The following is a 14,822-nucleotide window of genomic DNA, read 5'->3' on the forward strand; positions in this document are numbered from 1 at the left end:
ATATTTTGCTCTAATCAGATGGCAGATATCAGTGATATGCTACCATAGTTACTGCTGTCAGTTTTATCACCCTCCTTGTGAATACACAAAATAACTGCTGAAGCAGATCTTCCTCCTTCCAAATAGGATTTATGAGTTTATGGAACCAGAAAGCAGTATTTTCTGCTTGAATCAGTTCTGCCAGAATTTATCAGTAACTGGCAGTTTGTACCTTTTCAACTTTGTAATAGCAATATCATCCTCAAAAGGACTAGGATCAGGTACTAATAACTCGCTTATTTCCATCTGCGTAACACCCCTGACCCTATGTATGTTCAGTAGCTGAATGAAATAATTTCTTCCACAAATTCAAACAAAATGTGGGTATCTTCAAGTATGTTTCCTTTCTCATCCTTCTTAAATTCACTTATGCCTGTATGCAAGTGTGCAGTATTCTTGTTCTTACTGTGTGTTGCAAGCTTATCGTTTCAGAAATTCTTTTTGTAACTGCACTGAAGTGCCTACTAGGTCCTTATCATCTGTTCTTCACTTTTTCTCTGTTCATTTAGCTCAGATCCTGTAACCATTGCAGTTCAGCATCTCTCGTCAAATTTTGCTTTGAGACATTTTTCAGTTAGGAATATAGGTCATAATGAAAGGATAATACTTGATTGATCTTGTCAGTATGACTTGTAATTGTTCTGTGTTTTGGTTTCATTGCACCCACTAGGCAAATATGTGAACTGGGATAGCTTAGTCTGTATGGTGACTAGACTGCAAGCTGGATATTTGAAGGTGCAGGATTTTTCTCTTCTTCAGAGTGTCCAGATGAGCTCTGGGGCTCGCACAGCCTCATATCTAATGGGTACAGGGAGCTCTTTCCTTGGGAGTAAGCAGCTGGGACATGAGACTGACAGCACCCCCCCCCATCTAGTGCCAAGGATAAGAACGCTCAGAGCTCTACTTCCGATCACCCATAGATCTGCGTGATCTATTACTTAATGAAGCACAGGAACTTTATGTTTACTTATGTTTACATGTAGGTCACACTGGCTGCATATACAGAAACATTGGCGTGTGCCTTCATGTGGCCAACCTACATTGTCAAGTGTTTGTGATCGGAGTATTACTGCCATAGTGATAGGAATTTGACAATTCAGTTGAAATCTGTAGTCAGACATGCAGATTGCATGTTGCTATGCAGATGTATTTATTAGGTAATAATTCTGCTCTAAAAATAATTTTATTAACACTATAAATATTACTTGGTAAATGGAATGTATTGTGATTTGGAAAAGTATGGTGAATTTTTAAATTGTTTCTGAAAGAGCATCGTAATTATTTACAAGTATATGAGGATGCCCTATGTATTTTTTGAAGTTCATAATGGACTTCTTGCAGAAATTAGCTCAGGAATTTTTCATTGTCATCCATCCCAGATCTGGTGACAGTGTTAAATTAATGGCAAAATGCATCAGTAACTTAGAATCTAGTTCACAGTAAACACAGCAAACAGTGTGTGGTGGTATTATTGCTGACAGACTTCAGTTTCTGGGTCTGAGCACTTTGGTGCATGGAGTCGTATTCACCTGTTCAGGGATGTTATGGTTCTGTGATATTTGGTGCTATTTGCTTATGTGTTACAGTTTCTGACAAAGAATCCAACCAAACGCCTGGGCTGTGGTTCCCGAGGTGAAGAAGATGTTCGAGGTCATGCCTTTTTCAGGCGGATTGACTGGGAGAAAATTGAGAACAGAGAAGTCCAGCCACCTTTCAAACCCAAAATTGTAAGACTTAAAAAATAACACACACACACACACATGCATAGGCACTACATTTGTACATTTTTGTAGAGTTGAAACAGTTGAGCTTTGAATAAAAAAGTTTAATGATATCAGACAGAGATAGTGGGTTTTTGGACTTTGTGCATCGTCCGGATTCTAAATAACTAAGAAAAACACAACGTTTTGGAAACTGGATCTGTTTCCAAAACGTTGTATTTTTTCTTAGTTATTTAGAATCTGGATGATGGCCAAAGTCCAAAAAACCCAGTATCTCTATGTGTTATACGCCATCGACAGAACCCTATAGTATTGTAACGTGTTGGAGTAGGTACTTCCATGGTAGCGCAATAACAGTGAGCCATTGCATAGAGAATGCCGAAGCAACGAACACGTCTCCCCAGAGATGAACTACAGAGAGTTTGTTGTGCCTGTTACGTGACAACGTGACTGTCAAAATCATGGCAACGAATTGTCGTTGAGTAACAATGGATGAGACGAGACACGTTACTGGTGTAATCTATAGGGAGCGTTCCAAACGCAACAGATTGCTAAACACATGAGATCAAACGTGGGTGAGGGGTGTCCTCCATTGAGTCCGCATGTGCCTTATATAAAGGGCCTGGCCCTCAGATGGAAGATGAGAGTATTGAATATTGAGTATTGAAGTATTGAAGACTGAACTATTGAGAACGAGACAATCTTGGGAAAGCCGCTGCCAGAGACAGTTGAGATCCAGCCACAGCCAAGGATAGTTGAGACGTCGCATTGAGAGTATTGGGCCAGAAGGCAAGTGATACTGCAAGTGGCAATAATTGTAAGGTGTGTAAGAGTGAGTGTCCAATAAAGATTCACTAAATCCGAGACCCACGTGAAGTTATTTGTCGCGTGACATACCCAACACGTTACAATATTTAATGATATCAGATTTGAAACTCAAAACATATTTAGTGGTAACAGTGGATAGTAGAGATATTTGTTTCCCACCCTATCTATAGTATTTTATTACATAGTAAAATCTCCAGACCAGTCCAGAGATAGGGGCTAGCTCTATCTATTGGACCCAAGTGAGTAGGTTTCACCTGAGGATGGGGACAGAATCCAGCCCCCGAAACATTGTGTTTTAAAAAAGAAGCAGGACGGTTTTTAAAAAATAGACAAGATGAAGGATAATGTTCAAAAACATAATACTTGTAGCAATATACCATCATCACAAAATTTAGAACTGTAATTTTAAGTAGAAACTCTACAGCTGCATGTGTGTACCATTCATCAGATAGCTTTCTATGATATGATGCCATGCAGTCTGGTAGATAGGTACCAGTGCTGTGGAGAAACATGTTCTTCTTCTCTCCCGAAGATGCAAACAGAACATTCCTACAGGGACATGGAACCACACTGGAGAAGGCTGTATTCTTGGTATTCATCAGCACAAGAATCTCAAATCTCATACAAGATGATTAAATTTTCAGTGCCAAATTAACTTCTCTGTCAACAACTAGTAAACAGATGGAATCCTCTGCTCTGCACCTCGGTGTGCTAGGCAGAATTAGAAGCTTCCCTTGTCTGCCAGGGGCCAGACATGAACACAAGTTACTAACCTTGGACCTAGAAAAGTGACTGACATACAGCAATGGAGTTTAAGTTTCTGGTGACAGTAAATGTTAAGGATATGGATCATCTGGGATGTGAGGCCATGTAGTTTAATATTTTGGAGGAACCTGCTGCATCTACCTTCTGGGTAGAAGAGCAGCACGTACAGTAAACCCTCACTAATCCAGATATCAAATAATCTGGGTTGAAGTATGAAAAATGCTGTTCGCAGTTGAGTAACTACTTTAAAAAGACATGGCATTTAAGGAGGCAGATGAGTCACTTGTCTGTTCAGACAAAACAGTTTTTTCAGTCCTTCATTGTTACATTAAAAACAAATACAACTTCTGAGTCTTCTGTTGATAAATAAATGTATTGTCTTTTTGTAGTTTTTAAATAACGGCTCTACAGTGACTTTTTATTTATTTATTTTCATCAGCACTGCTTAAACCATTAAATTTTCCATTTGTTTGCGTTCTAATTTTTTTGGGGGGTGGCCTCCCTTTTGCCTTCACTAATCCATATTATCCCTTAATCCAGATGACCTCTCCCCCCAATTAATCATGATTAACGAGGGTTTCCTGTATGTATATCAAACAGCAGAGTGTGAGACTGCTCAGTTACTACATAGTATCAGGACTCCAGAATGTCTGTAAAATTAAGTTTTACTCTGCTGCTTTCTGATTTCAGAAACATCGCAAGGACGTGAGCAACTTTGACAAACAGTTCACTTCTGAGAAGACAGATCTTACACCAACAGATAAACTGTTCATGATGAACCTGGACCAAACAGAGTTTATGGGATTTTCATTCCTCAATCCAGAGTTTGTTCAGCATGTGTAGCTGTAGTCTAGGTAAGAACATCAGCATTAGATTGTATAACATATTGTGGCTTGGCTGTATTTGCCATTGAATGATGCCCGATTTGTTTGTTGTCAGCTGCAGTAAATTTTATATTCTGTTACCCTGTGACTGAGCCTGTAATCAAGAGAGACATGGAATGCGGTTCCCTGGCAATGAAAGCTGAATGCTGACTTGCCATGCATCAGTACAGTGAGAGGTGCTCTAGTTTAATACCCTACAGGATTGTCTCCCATTTGACCAGTACTATCCTGCTTCTGAAAACAGTTCACCTATAAGTTTTCTTGTCTTCTGGAGGAATGTTAATGGAGGGCTATAAATGTGACTCTGACACTCTTAGGGTGGGGTGAGAGTCCTGCCCCTTGAAAATATAGCCGATCTCCTTCAGCGTATGATTCTGGCTGGATGTTGAGTATGTAGAAGTTCTTGCCATAAGCTTCATTGGTGTAGGATTTAATGTTTCATTTGAAATCTTGGAAGGGCCTATATCATGTTTTCTATAAGAGAGTTTATTTGCTCAGTCCTTACCAGACTCGTTATGTGATACAATCACAACCAGAATATTGCCAACTTTTCAGCTGGAAGCTTTCAAATGTATATTTCCCTCTCAAGACCTCCTCTTGCAGGCGGAACATACTGTCATGTGTAGGGTGGTACATGTGACGAAATGATGGGTTCTAGTTCGGATGATTGAATTTATAGGCACCTTTGTTACACACTCTCTCTTAAGCACACTCAAATACAGGCAATACAGCACTATTGCTTATTTACACATTTTTCAGTTCACTGTTGCACATGCACTAGGATTTGCTGGTTCCACTAGTCATCTCCTAGCAATGGATGTCAGCACAAGACTTTTTAAGAAGTTTGGGTCACTTCAGTTCTTTTCAGAAACCATGAACACATTTTGATGTACCTGTCTGGATCCTCTTCTGAAAGGTGATGGAGGAATCTCAGCTTGTATGGTTGAAATTTGCATTTACTTGGCTTATGTACAGTGCTCTCCAGAATCCTTAATTCTGCACATGTTTATCTAAATGAGTTTTCTGGGTTTGCATGAACCTTTGCAATTGTCGCTTCTCGAATGTCATCTGCAGTGCTAGGTGAACCTGTGTGTGAGGTGTTCTAGTAACTGACCCTGTTTGTTGGATGACTGTTTCTTTGTGGCCTCCCTTCATGCCTACATAACAAAATGATCTCAGCGCATTCTTGTAAGACTGAGCACCATGACTTCCTAAAAGAAAACTAAAATTAGAGCAATGGAATTAAATACACTATTTCACTATGATGTATGACTTTGTGAATAAGCAGCTGGTTCTTATAATGACACAAATTGCTAATGTGCACACTCATGCTGGCAGACAGATTGTTACATTATGAAAAGTGTCAAATGTGTAATAATCAAGCGTTTTCACATGTTGAGACCCAAGCCTGGCCGTTTTCAAAAGACGAACATCTTCTTAGATACACAGTTTCAGAATTCTGATAGTTCAGCAATAACTGCCGGTGGGGAAAAATATAATATTCTGTTTTGTCTAGAACATGGTACAGATGATGGTCACCCAGTTGGTGTTTAGGAAAACAGCATTTAAAATCAAACTGGCAAAATGTAATGTTATGGTTCTGCGCGTTGGACATGATTACGTGTATCAGAATATTGTCAGCAGATTGCATTAGGTTAATATTGCTGAATCGTACAGTTGCTGTGTAAACCATTCATGGTACTTATTTCTGTTTTGCATTATGCAGTGGCCTAAAGGTAGCCATTACATGATATTATGCTCCTGCTTCAGCACATAGTAGTCCAATATAGACATTGTATCTTGTAAGGATTTACTTCTGCTAGTATCATGGTGATACTATGCATTTGTATCAGTGTGCTAAAGGCTGTATGCCATAGTTCAAGTTTATCATATTTAAGTCAGTGGGGTCAGATATTCTGAACATGCTGTTGCAATAACACTATGTCCTTCTGGCATGTTGTGCCATTTTTTGTTAGATGGGTACGAACATGTCCTGGGAACCTGTTGCAGTAAAACAAGTGTTTCTTATACCCAGAAGCTCAAGGAACTGATGTTCTTCCAAATCATTGAGAACTTTGTACTAAAGTGTATGGCACCACATGCCAGAAGACTGTAAACTTAATATTCACCACCACGAGAGTTGCAAGTTTAATAGTGTTGTAACTTTGCTTTTCTTCTAATACAGCATGATGGTGTAGGACAAAGAGAATGAAGATCAGTAGCAAGATGATGATTTGTTCAATTAGACTGATTTTGGAGAACACACTACCTGTGTTCAAGTGTATTACTATGGTAACAGATAAGCTGTTAGTATTTTTACTTGAGTTAAGACGTTGTTCACACCGTGGTATGAAAAGAGACACCTGACAGTAATCACTGGTGCTTTGACTGCGGAAGTTTGAAGACTGTGGTTTCCTGCTGCTGGAAGACAGGAGAGTGATATTTGAGGTGATGAACTTGTGTACTGTCTGTTGCCCCTCTGCTTTAGGTGGTGTAATTGATCGTGTAGCCAATTAAGTGTCCTCATTATCCACATTTTCATGGAAACATAAAGACTTTCACCAATCTTAAAAGGTATCTGTATTTTCTTGTTATTTTGTTAAACTTTGTGCCTCCCAATTGACATGATGAATATGCTTAATTCTCTCTTCACCAGTAGCCTATCTGTCCTTTCTCTGAGACATCAGACGCTGTGATTTATATGTATTTTGTTGACACTGGAACGTTTGGGTGCCAGCACCACATTGTAAGATTATATTGGTGCTGGAACCTGTTGGTGCCAGTGCCACATTGGATGATTCTGTTGGTGCTGGAACATGTGTGCCAGCGCCATATTACGGGTTCTGTTGATGCTGGAACCTATTGGTGCCAGTGCCACATTGTATGATTCTGTTGGTGCTGGAACCTGTTGGTGCCAGTGCCACACTGTATGTTTGTGTTGTTGCTGAAACATATGAGTGCCAGGGCCATATTGTATGTATGCTGGTACTGGAACATATAGGTGCCAGTGCCACATTATGCGTTCTGTTGCTGCTGGAACCTGTTGGTGCCAGTACCACATTGTAGTTGTTGACAGTGGAATGTGTTGGTACCAGTGCCACATATATGCATTTAAAGTGCATAGGACTTTGCAAAAGGGATGTACATGATACATAAACTGCTCTGAAAGTGTTCATATTTAAATAACAGTAGCAATGTTCCATAGATAAAGAAACTTGTATGCTAATATAGGCTATGCTCCAGAATGAATACAGTCATTACTCTATACTGTCTACTTTCTTAGTCAGGATTTCTGATGTCTTATTTTCCTTCCAAAATGTATTTTCTCAGATATATTATCAGAGTTTTCCTGTTCAGAACGAGGGCATACATTTGTATTTAATCATATTTTTAGTAGGAATGAACAGTGTATCGTCTTAGATTGGTATTTACTTCTTGACATAGGTTTTACTTCCTTTCCAACACATCAGAACTTTATTTAGATGTGCCAGACTGTTACATCAGAAACTATAGAACGCAGCACATAGAGGTTCATATGAACTTATATGCCCTAATGACATGTAGGGGATTGAAGTATTCCATTCTCGATGGAATTTATGATGTCTTCGCCATTGAATTACACTGAGATGAACTCACATGTGATGCAGAAGTAAGATTCAGTTATCTGCCATGTTTTGAAATATTGCATTTTAGAATAAAATCCAGCTGGACCACACCTTGTAGGTATTTTTTTAAACAAGTTTTCTGGAACTTGAGTTGGGATTCAGTAGTGCCATGTTGTACATGTGTTATTCTGTGCACATTATCTCTGCATACATTAAAGTGTAATGGTGCTGCATGGGAGTGGGAGTGCACAGGTGATTGGTACAGGTCAATCTGCTAATAGAAGTATTTGTCAACAGTTATGATAGTTTCATGAAGAATGCTTGTTTAGGAAACCTGTACTTCATATTATTAAATTGTGGGTGGACAGAGTGGGAAATAAGCATCTTTCTTTTTTCTGTGGATACTTGTTTATTGATATATAGATTTATGGCTTGCAGGACTCCCTGGATATTAAGATTATAGTCTTTTGGAATGTGATGCTGTGTAGAATGTACAGTTTCAGACAAGCCTGGTGTCCTTACCTCCATGATGGACAGCAGGCTCCCCCAGGCCATTTGGTACAAGTGTACCAGTCTGTATAGTGTTACGTCTCTGAAGACCATAGCCTTAATATTCACTGTCATAAGAGCCTCAGGACTCATGTGTAGTTCTATAGATTGTCCAGAAAATAAATACCGTTTGGCGATTAAAGGAAATAAATGAATAAAAGTAAAGAGTTATGTTTTGCATCACTACTACAGACCTTAGGTCATTTTTCTACATAATCCCCATTAAGGCAATTGTATCATGTAATGAGTTTCTGTACGAGTATGTCTGCATCGCAGAAATCTGCTGCAAGTCCACTGAACCAGTTTTTAACGGTCTTCTTCACTTCTTCATCTCTACCTATATGCATGCCACTGAAAAACTGCTTCAAGTGTGTGAACGAGGGCAAATCACTTGGCGCCATGTCTGGACTATAGGGAGGATGGAAAATAATGTCCCCAGCAAAGTCAGAAAGTAGCTCACATGTGCTAACTGTCTTTACTTTCTGGATGACCCTCATATATATTTATGTTACTGATGACCTGTGCTAATATTCCAAGTAATTGTTCGCCGTGAGATTTCATTTTATCACTCACTGATGTCCTCTTGGAAAACTTAGTTAAAGTGATCATTTGTATACCATTCACTGAATTTCCTGTGCATGACTGTTTTCTGTGAATCAAATGAAACATGTTATATATTAACTTGCATTAAACAGAATATCACTGTAACTCCAACCCTATGAGGTATGTGTCATGCAAGTGAGACAGAGAGGGAGATGTGATTCTGTCTGAAGCGTTGATTATGTTACTCACTCTGGAAAAGTAACTAACCGTGATGCCATACAATTCTTCAGGTAGCTGTTCCGGTTCTCCTGGTACAGGTTCATTATGTAAATAAATTTGTAACAGCTTAATGAATACATTAGTTCATTTCCACAAAACATGTGATGAAATGTAAAATGTTTTGCAGTTGACAGTGTAGTACCCCCTACTTCCACATTACTGATCACAGTAACTTAGCTTAACTACCACCATTCCCCTGCCTCCCATCATCTAGGTTTTAGAGCCAGAGAAAGGATAACTGGACAGTGTGCACTGGAGAGTTTTTTGGAGGAATGTAAATTGTTTAAAAACACTTATTATTCGTAACTATTGATGGAGATCAATTTAAAATTAAAAGGGACAGTGAGGATGTCTGCATTACTTCAGAGGTTCCCAAAATTTATGGACTACTGATCACTTCCTGTATGGATTTTCTTCAATGGACTGCCTTAAAATTAAATAACATATTATTTAAGAATTTTGAATGGAATGGAAGTGAAATTTAGTCAACATTTACGCCCCTGTGACTTATAAAATTAACATAATATAAAGATTTTACCATGAAATTACATGTTCATTTGTGATTAAATAATAAATATCAGCTCAACATGCATTCAGTGTGATGGGTGAGCTTATTTACTTTTTATGAGATGATGAATATATGGTTTAATATTCGTAAACTTCAGTCTCAAGCTTGAAGAAACATCAAGTCTGTTGTGATACTTGTTTTTAATGGGAACTGGAGAAGAAAATCTTGTTTCACTGCTTCATCACATAGCAAAGGATGTTCCTTACAAATAGACAAAAAGTTTATAAGTAAGTGTCTTGCATATTTGTAGGAGTATGTATAGGTCATAATCATCAACAAATGGATCTTGAATTCACAGAGACCTTTAGAAAATATTCAGTTACAGTACATTTTCACTTTTCTTTGATATGCTTAGGGTGGCTGCAAAGAATGTTGATTACATCATGAGATGATATATCGTTTCCTATGACGAATGGCTGAAATGTTTGCAAACAGTTGTAATTCCTGATTCATAAGTTTTATTCCCACATATCCAGCTTGTAAGTGAGTGCAGAAATTTTATCATTAAGCAGAAAGGATTGTAATTGTAATTCCTCATAAATTTAGATCCACACTGTTGAGCATCACAAAGCCAAATACTCCAGTATTATCAACCAGCATGATTTCTGACCAGAGTTAAAAAAATCAGCTCAGGATGTTTCCTGTGTGTATGAGTAGATTTTCATGATTGCTTCCCATTTCACCACAGAAAGAAGCAAATAAATGTGATGTAGTAACTGTTTTTCATACTTCACTTACTTATACTTCACTCAGACTGGTCAAGAATTCTCTTTTCTTGGCATTGTCAAAACTGGCTCTGGGGTCCACCCAATCTCCTATCCAGTGGGTACGGGGGGCTATTTCCTCGGAGGGGGGGGGGTAAAGCATCCAGGGCGTGAAGGTGACCACCCACCTCCAGCTAGTGCCAAGGTTAGGAAAATGTGGATCTATACATCCACTCCCCCATACACCTTCATGGCTCATGAAGAAAGGATACCCTGAAGATGAGGATGCAGATTCCTCTGATAGGTTGGGAATTAACTGCCACTGGTATTTTCCCTTTTCAGTTCTGTGGCGTCCACAGTGCACCATGACTTGTTCGAGGTTGTTGTTGCCTGTAATGATGAAATTGAAGGGACCAGAATGGTGGGACATGGAGTTAATACCTCTGTGTATTCCACAGATGGTAGGAGCTGTTCATATTGGTGTTGAGAACTCTAAGAAAGTATTTTACGTTAAATGGGCTGGAAAGACAGGAATGGACTTCCTCTGTCATCAGGGTTGATGTCATTTTAACCTTGAAAATAGAGGCAGACTTCTTAAATTTTTTTGTGGACCACCTGTGATCTGTGGACCATGAGTCTGGGAACCTCTGCTTGGTATGTAATGTGAGGTGAAAATGGCTGACATGTTTGCAGCAGGCTTCCCTGTGGCAATCCTAGTTTGATATAGATTATCTTGCCCTCGTGGTGTTAGCTTGTGGACATGATGAGCATCTAAGTTCGTACGGAACAGTCCACATAAGGCACAGCTGCCAGGAGTATTTTATCAAGGAAAATAGTTCATTGGCCTCATGTGCTGCTCTCTTTAGTGTCAGTAGAAACAAGATTCATATTAAATAGTGTATAGCAGTTGTTAGAACTCTACATTTACATAGAGAAATCAACACAAACTTTTTAATCGCAATGCTTTATGAATGTGGAATTTGCTGTTATTTATTAAATACTCTTTAATGTAAACAAACTACAGTGTATTAATTAATTGGGTATTGAGGTTATATGTAGGACTCTTCATATATGCAATAGTTCAATAATATCATCTTTTGTATAAATACTTCCTATACATACATATGTTATTATTATTATAAGACGATATTGACTTTGGAAATGGCCTAAAACATCTGTAAATAGTGTGTATCTATAATAGTTGAACTATTTTCACTCTTGTCTCCACTGTCCAACCTTGTCTCGAGGCTGTTTTTGTGCGGCGTTCTAATTCTAATGTACAGTATTTGTAGTTTGAGAGATATATATAGAATTGTAAGTAATTAGAACAGTTAGTACTGAGCTGCACAAACTGAAACCGTTACGTGTGTGCACGGAAGAACACTCCCATTCCTATATTTAATAATATACATATTTCCAGCTCAACTTTGGTATTATGATTACATAATGTAAGTTCCTCTGTCAACGTCACTGACCGAGAACAAACTCTGACACTAGATGTATTGTTAGTGAAGCTTTCTCTGTTGACAGATGTTATTTAACAACTAGCAACTATTTAACAATCTGTCACTAACTTTGCTGACAAGCGGCAGTCGCTCGGTCAGTATAGTTCGCTTGCGGACTTCAGGCCACAGAGTCAAAGGTGACAGGGAAGATCATTTCTTTCTTCCCTTCCTTTATCCTTTTTGCATCTTCAGCTCATTCCCTCATTCTTCTATGTTGCTTTCCTGTTTCATGTATTTGTACATCCCATCATCAGTTATCTCCCCTTCCTCTCTTGCTTCCCCTTTCATTTCTCTCTTCCTTTCTTCCTCCTCCTCCCTTATCTCCTTTCTCCCATATTCCTTTTATATATTTTATCATAATTTGTTTCCCCATGTACTAGAAACAGCTACTTCTTGACAAAGACAGAAGATAACTTAGGTTTTCCCCATATTATAGCAATGGCTCATTACATTTTCCCCATATGTGACAGGAGTTGGTTATTCTTCATATGCAGATGTAACATGTGGGCAGTTTGCAGACTGCAGACTGCTAATGTGTGCAGGTGTTGCTTTGTTGGAAGAAAGGTAACAACAGATGTCTGTACAAAAACACTGGATACAGTAATAAACATAGAGCAAGTAACTGGATACAGGACAAGGTAAAAATAGAACAGTTGCTGATTAATCCTTAAACCATATAACAAAATTGAGACAGTTTCAAATGGAAGAGTGAAATTAAGAGAAGAACAAATGCATGAATGGACACTAATGCCAGTTTAGGGTTTCTTTTTTCCCCCAAAAGCAAAGTATCTGGTAGTGTGTTTAATACATAGTTCTACAGGGCTCCTCATAAGAATACTGTTTGAAGGGATGTAAAACAAAATTCTGCACCCAATAATTCTAGACAAACTCACGAAGTCTGAAATGAGGTAAGCATGTAGAAAGCACAAACAGCTAATATACAGATACTGCTTTACATTTTAAATTTTTTTAGAAGAAGCTACATGGGAGGTTGAAGCAGGCAGACAGTACCATTACAATATACCTTAAGGAAGTAAGTTATGATGATGTGAATTGAGTTGAACTTTCTCATATCGGTTTTTGTGACCATGGTAATGAACCTTTGGACTCCACACTAATGAAATTTCTTAACAGTTGAATTATATACTGAACATGTACGATTTGAGGCTTTCATGGCGGTGACTATGAAGAAAGCAGTCTTCTGGGATTTGGCACCGTGTATATGTGGTGTTAACCGACGTTTCGGAGGAACGTATCGCCTCCATCTTCAGGGTAGAAGAAAAAATATANTTGATCTGTATTGAAAAATAAGTTTTGTAAGATTGGCTGTCCTGTTCAGAAATGTTAATTATTCTACTCTCTTTTCATCTGTTCATTGATACAATATTTAGATTTTTTTATATATCTTAATTTTACCTTATCCATTATGCTAGAAAGTATTGTGATCATGAAAAAGTTTGATCTCTAGGAAAAGTTGCTTTTGGAATTCTGTTTGTTATTACTTATTTGCACTTCATTAGCACCTGAATATCTGGAAGGATTTTATTTGCATTTAGTATTTAAGAATTTATTTTATCATAGGTCAGTGCCTGGTAAATATGAACGTTCTAGCTCCAAAAATTTCAGTCCTTCACAGGGGGCTTCGGCACAAAATGTGATTTTCCCAAAAATGGCTGCAAGGTTTATGATTAAATTTCATTAATTTGTGAAGACTGTCTCCTTAAGTAAAAAGTGAATTGGTGGACCATCAGGAAAATAATGCTACACCTGTAGCACAGCAAATGCAAAATATCAGTCATGTTTGTTCTTCTAAGTCAGAGTTTCTCTTCCATGTGAAAGTGTGAGATCTGCCATACCTTTGTGACATTTTGTCAGTCTCTTTCCTTGTCTTCATATTAGTGAACCATGTGTTCCTTAATACCAAGTTACAGTATTGCAGAACATAAATTCTGTACAGGATGTGGGTGTGTTCGTCTGAAACATGATTTGTCTCATCATGCAGCTCTATGACTCAGTAAGCCGAGACAGAATACATTTAGTTTTGTGTCTTACATACGTCAGTACGTGATCACTTCATAGCTTATGAAAGTTATACACCAGCAGTTAATTAGAAATACATATATTAACTATATAAAAGTAGATTTTTAAAACTAAGAATAATAGTAATATGTACTTGATCATGAATGCAGAGATGATGGTGTGTTTCCAGTGACTGAGTGGTAGTTCAATTCTTTTACATATTGGTAACCATTATTTTTATCTACTCACCTTAAACATGTTTATATGTTATAAGTTGGGACCAAGCATAATGAAACAGATTAACATGTTTAGACATTACAATAATAATTGCAGCAGAATAACTTCATGTTATGTTTTGATGTATGTTTATGTCATGTTTTATAATATCACAGAGAAATGATGCTGATCCATATGCTGGTATGCTGAGTTATGACACTGTGTAGTCTGGTAGGTCAGTACTAACGTTTCAAGTGGACATACTGCTTCCAACTTCATGAGAAAGAATCTTTATATTCTTCATAAATGTTTGTAGCATGTATAGTCTGTTAAATATATACCAGTATTTCAGGACGATGGGGGCAGTTCATTCCCCTTGTACCAGCCTATTAAGCAACATGGTGTCATGAGCCAGCAGATCGCAATATGAATCTTCACCATCTTGAAAACCTCAAGTATCATTCATGCCATTGAGTTTACAATTCAAGCTTAAAATATGTTCTTATTCATGTTTTCAGAGTTGTCAAATATTCCTGCTTTTTTTTTATCTGCTGTACAGTACATTTTTATTGTGTTAAATGCAGTACATGGAGATAA

At 37.9% G+C, this 14,822-nt stretch overlaps 1 protein-coding gene across 5 annotated transcripts in view; it reads left to right on the forward strand.

Moving 5' to 3' along the window:
- Positions 1-10,328, forward strand: part of LOC111868595 (protein kinase C, brain isozyme) — a 150,134-nt gene extending 139,806 nt beyond the window's left edge. For all 5 annotated transcript variants that reach the window (XM_023859379.2, XM_023859381.2, XM_023859380.2 and 2 more), the window contains 3 exons: positions 1,626-1,766; positions 4,044-4,207; positions 6,423-10,328. In XM_023859379.2, the coding sequence (XP_023715147.1) occupies positions 1,626-1,766; positions 4,044-4,196 (294 nt within the window). In that variant the 3' untranslated portion in view covers positions 4,197-4,207; positions 6,423-10,328. The remainder of the gene's footprint in view (positions 1-1,625; positions 1,767-4,043; positions 4,208-6,422) is intronic.
- The last annotated feature ends 4,494 nt before the right edge of the window (positions 10,329-14,822 follow it).

This window comes from Cryptotermes secundus, unplaced genomic scaffold, assembly GCF_002891405.2.
Source record: "Cryptotermes secundus unplaced genomic scaffold, Csec_1.0 scaffold610, whole genome shotgun sequence".
Taxonomy (NCBI): domain Eukaryota; kingdom Metazoa; phylum Arthropoda; class Insecta; order Blattodea; family Kalotermitidae; genus Cryptotermes; species Cryptotermes secundus.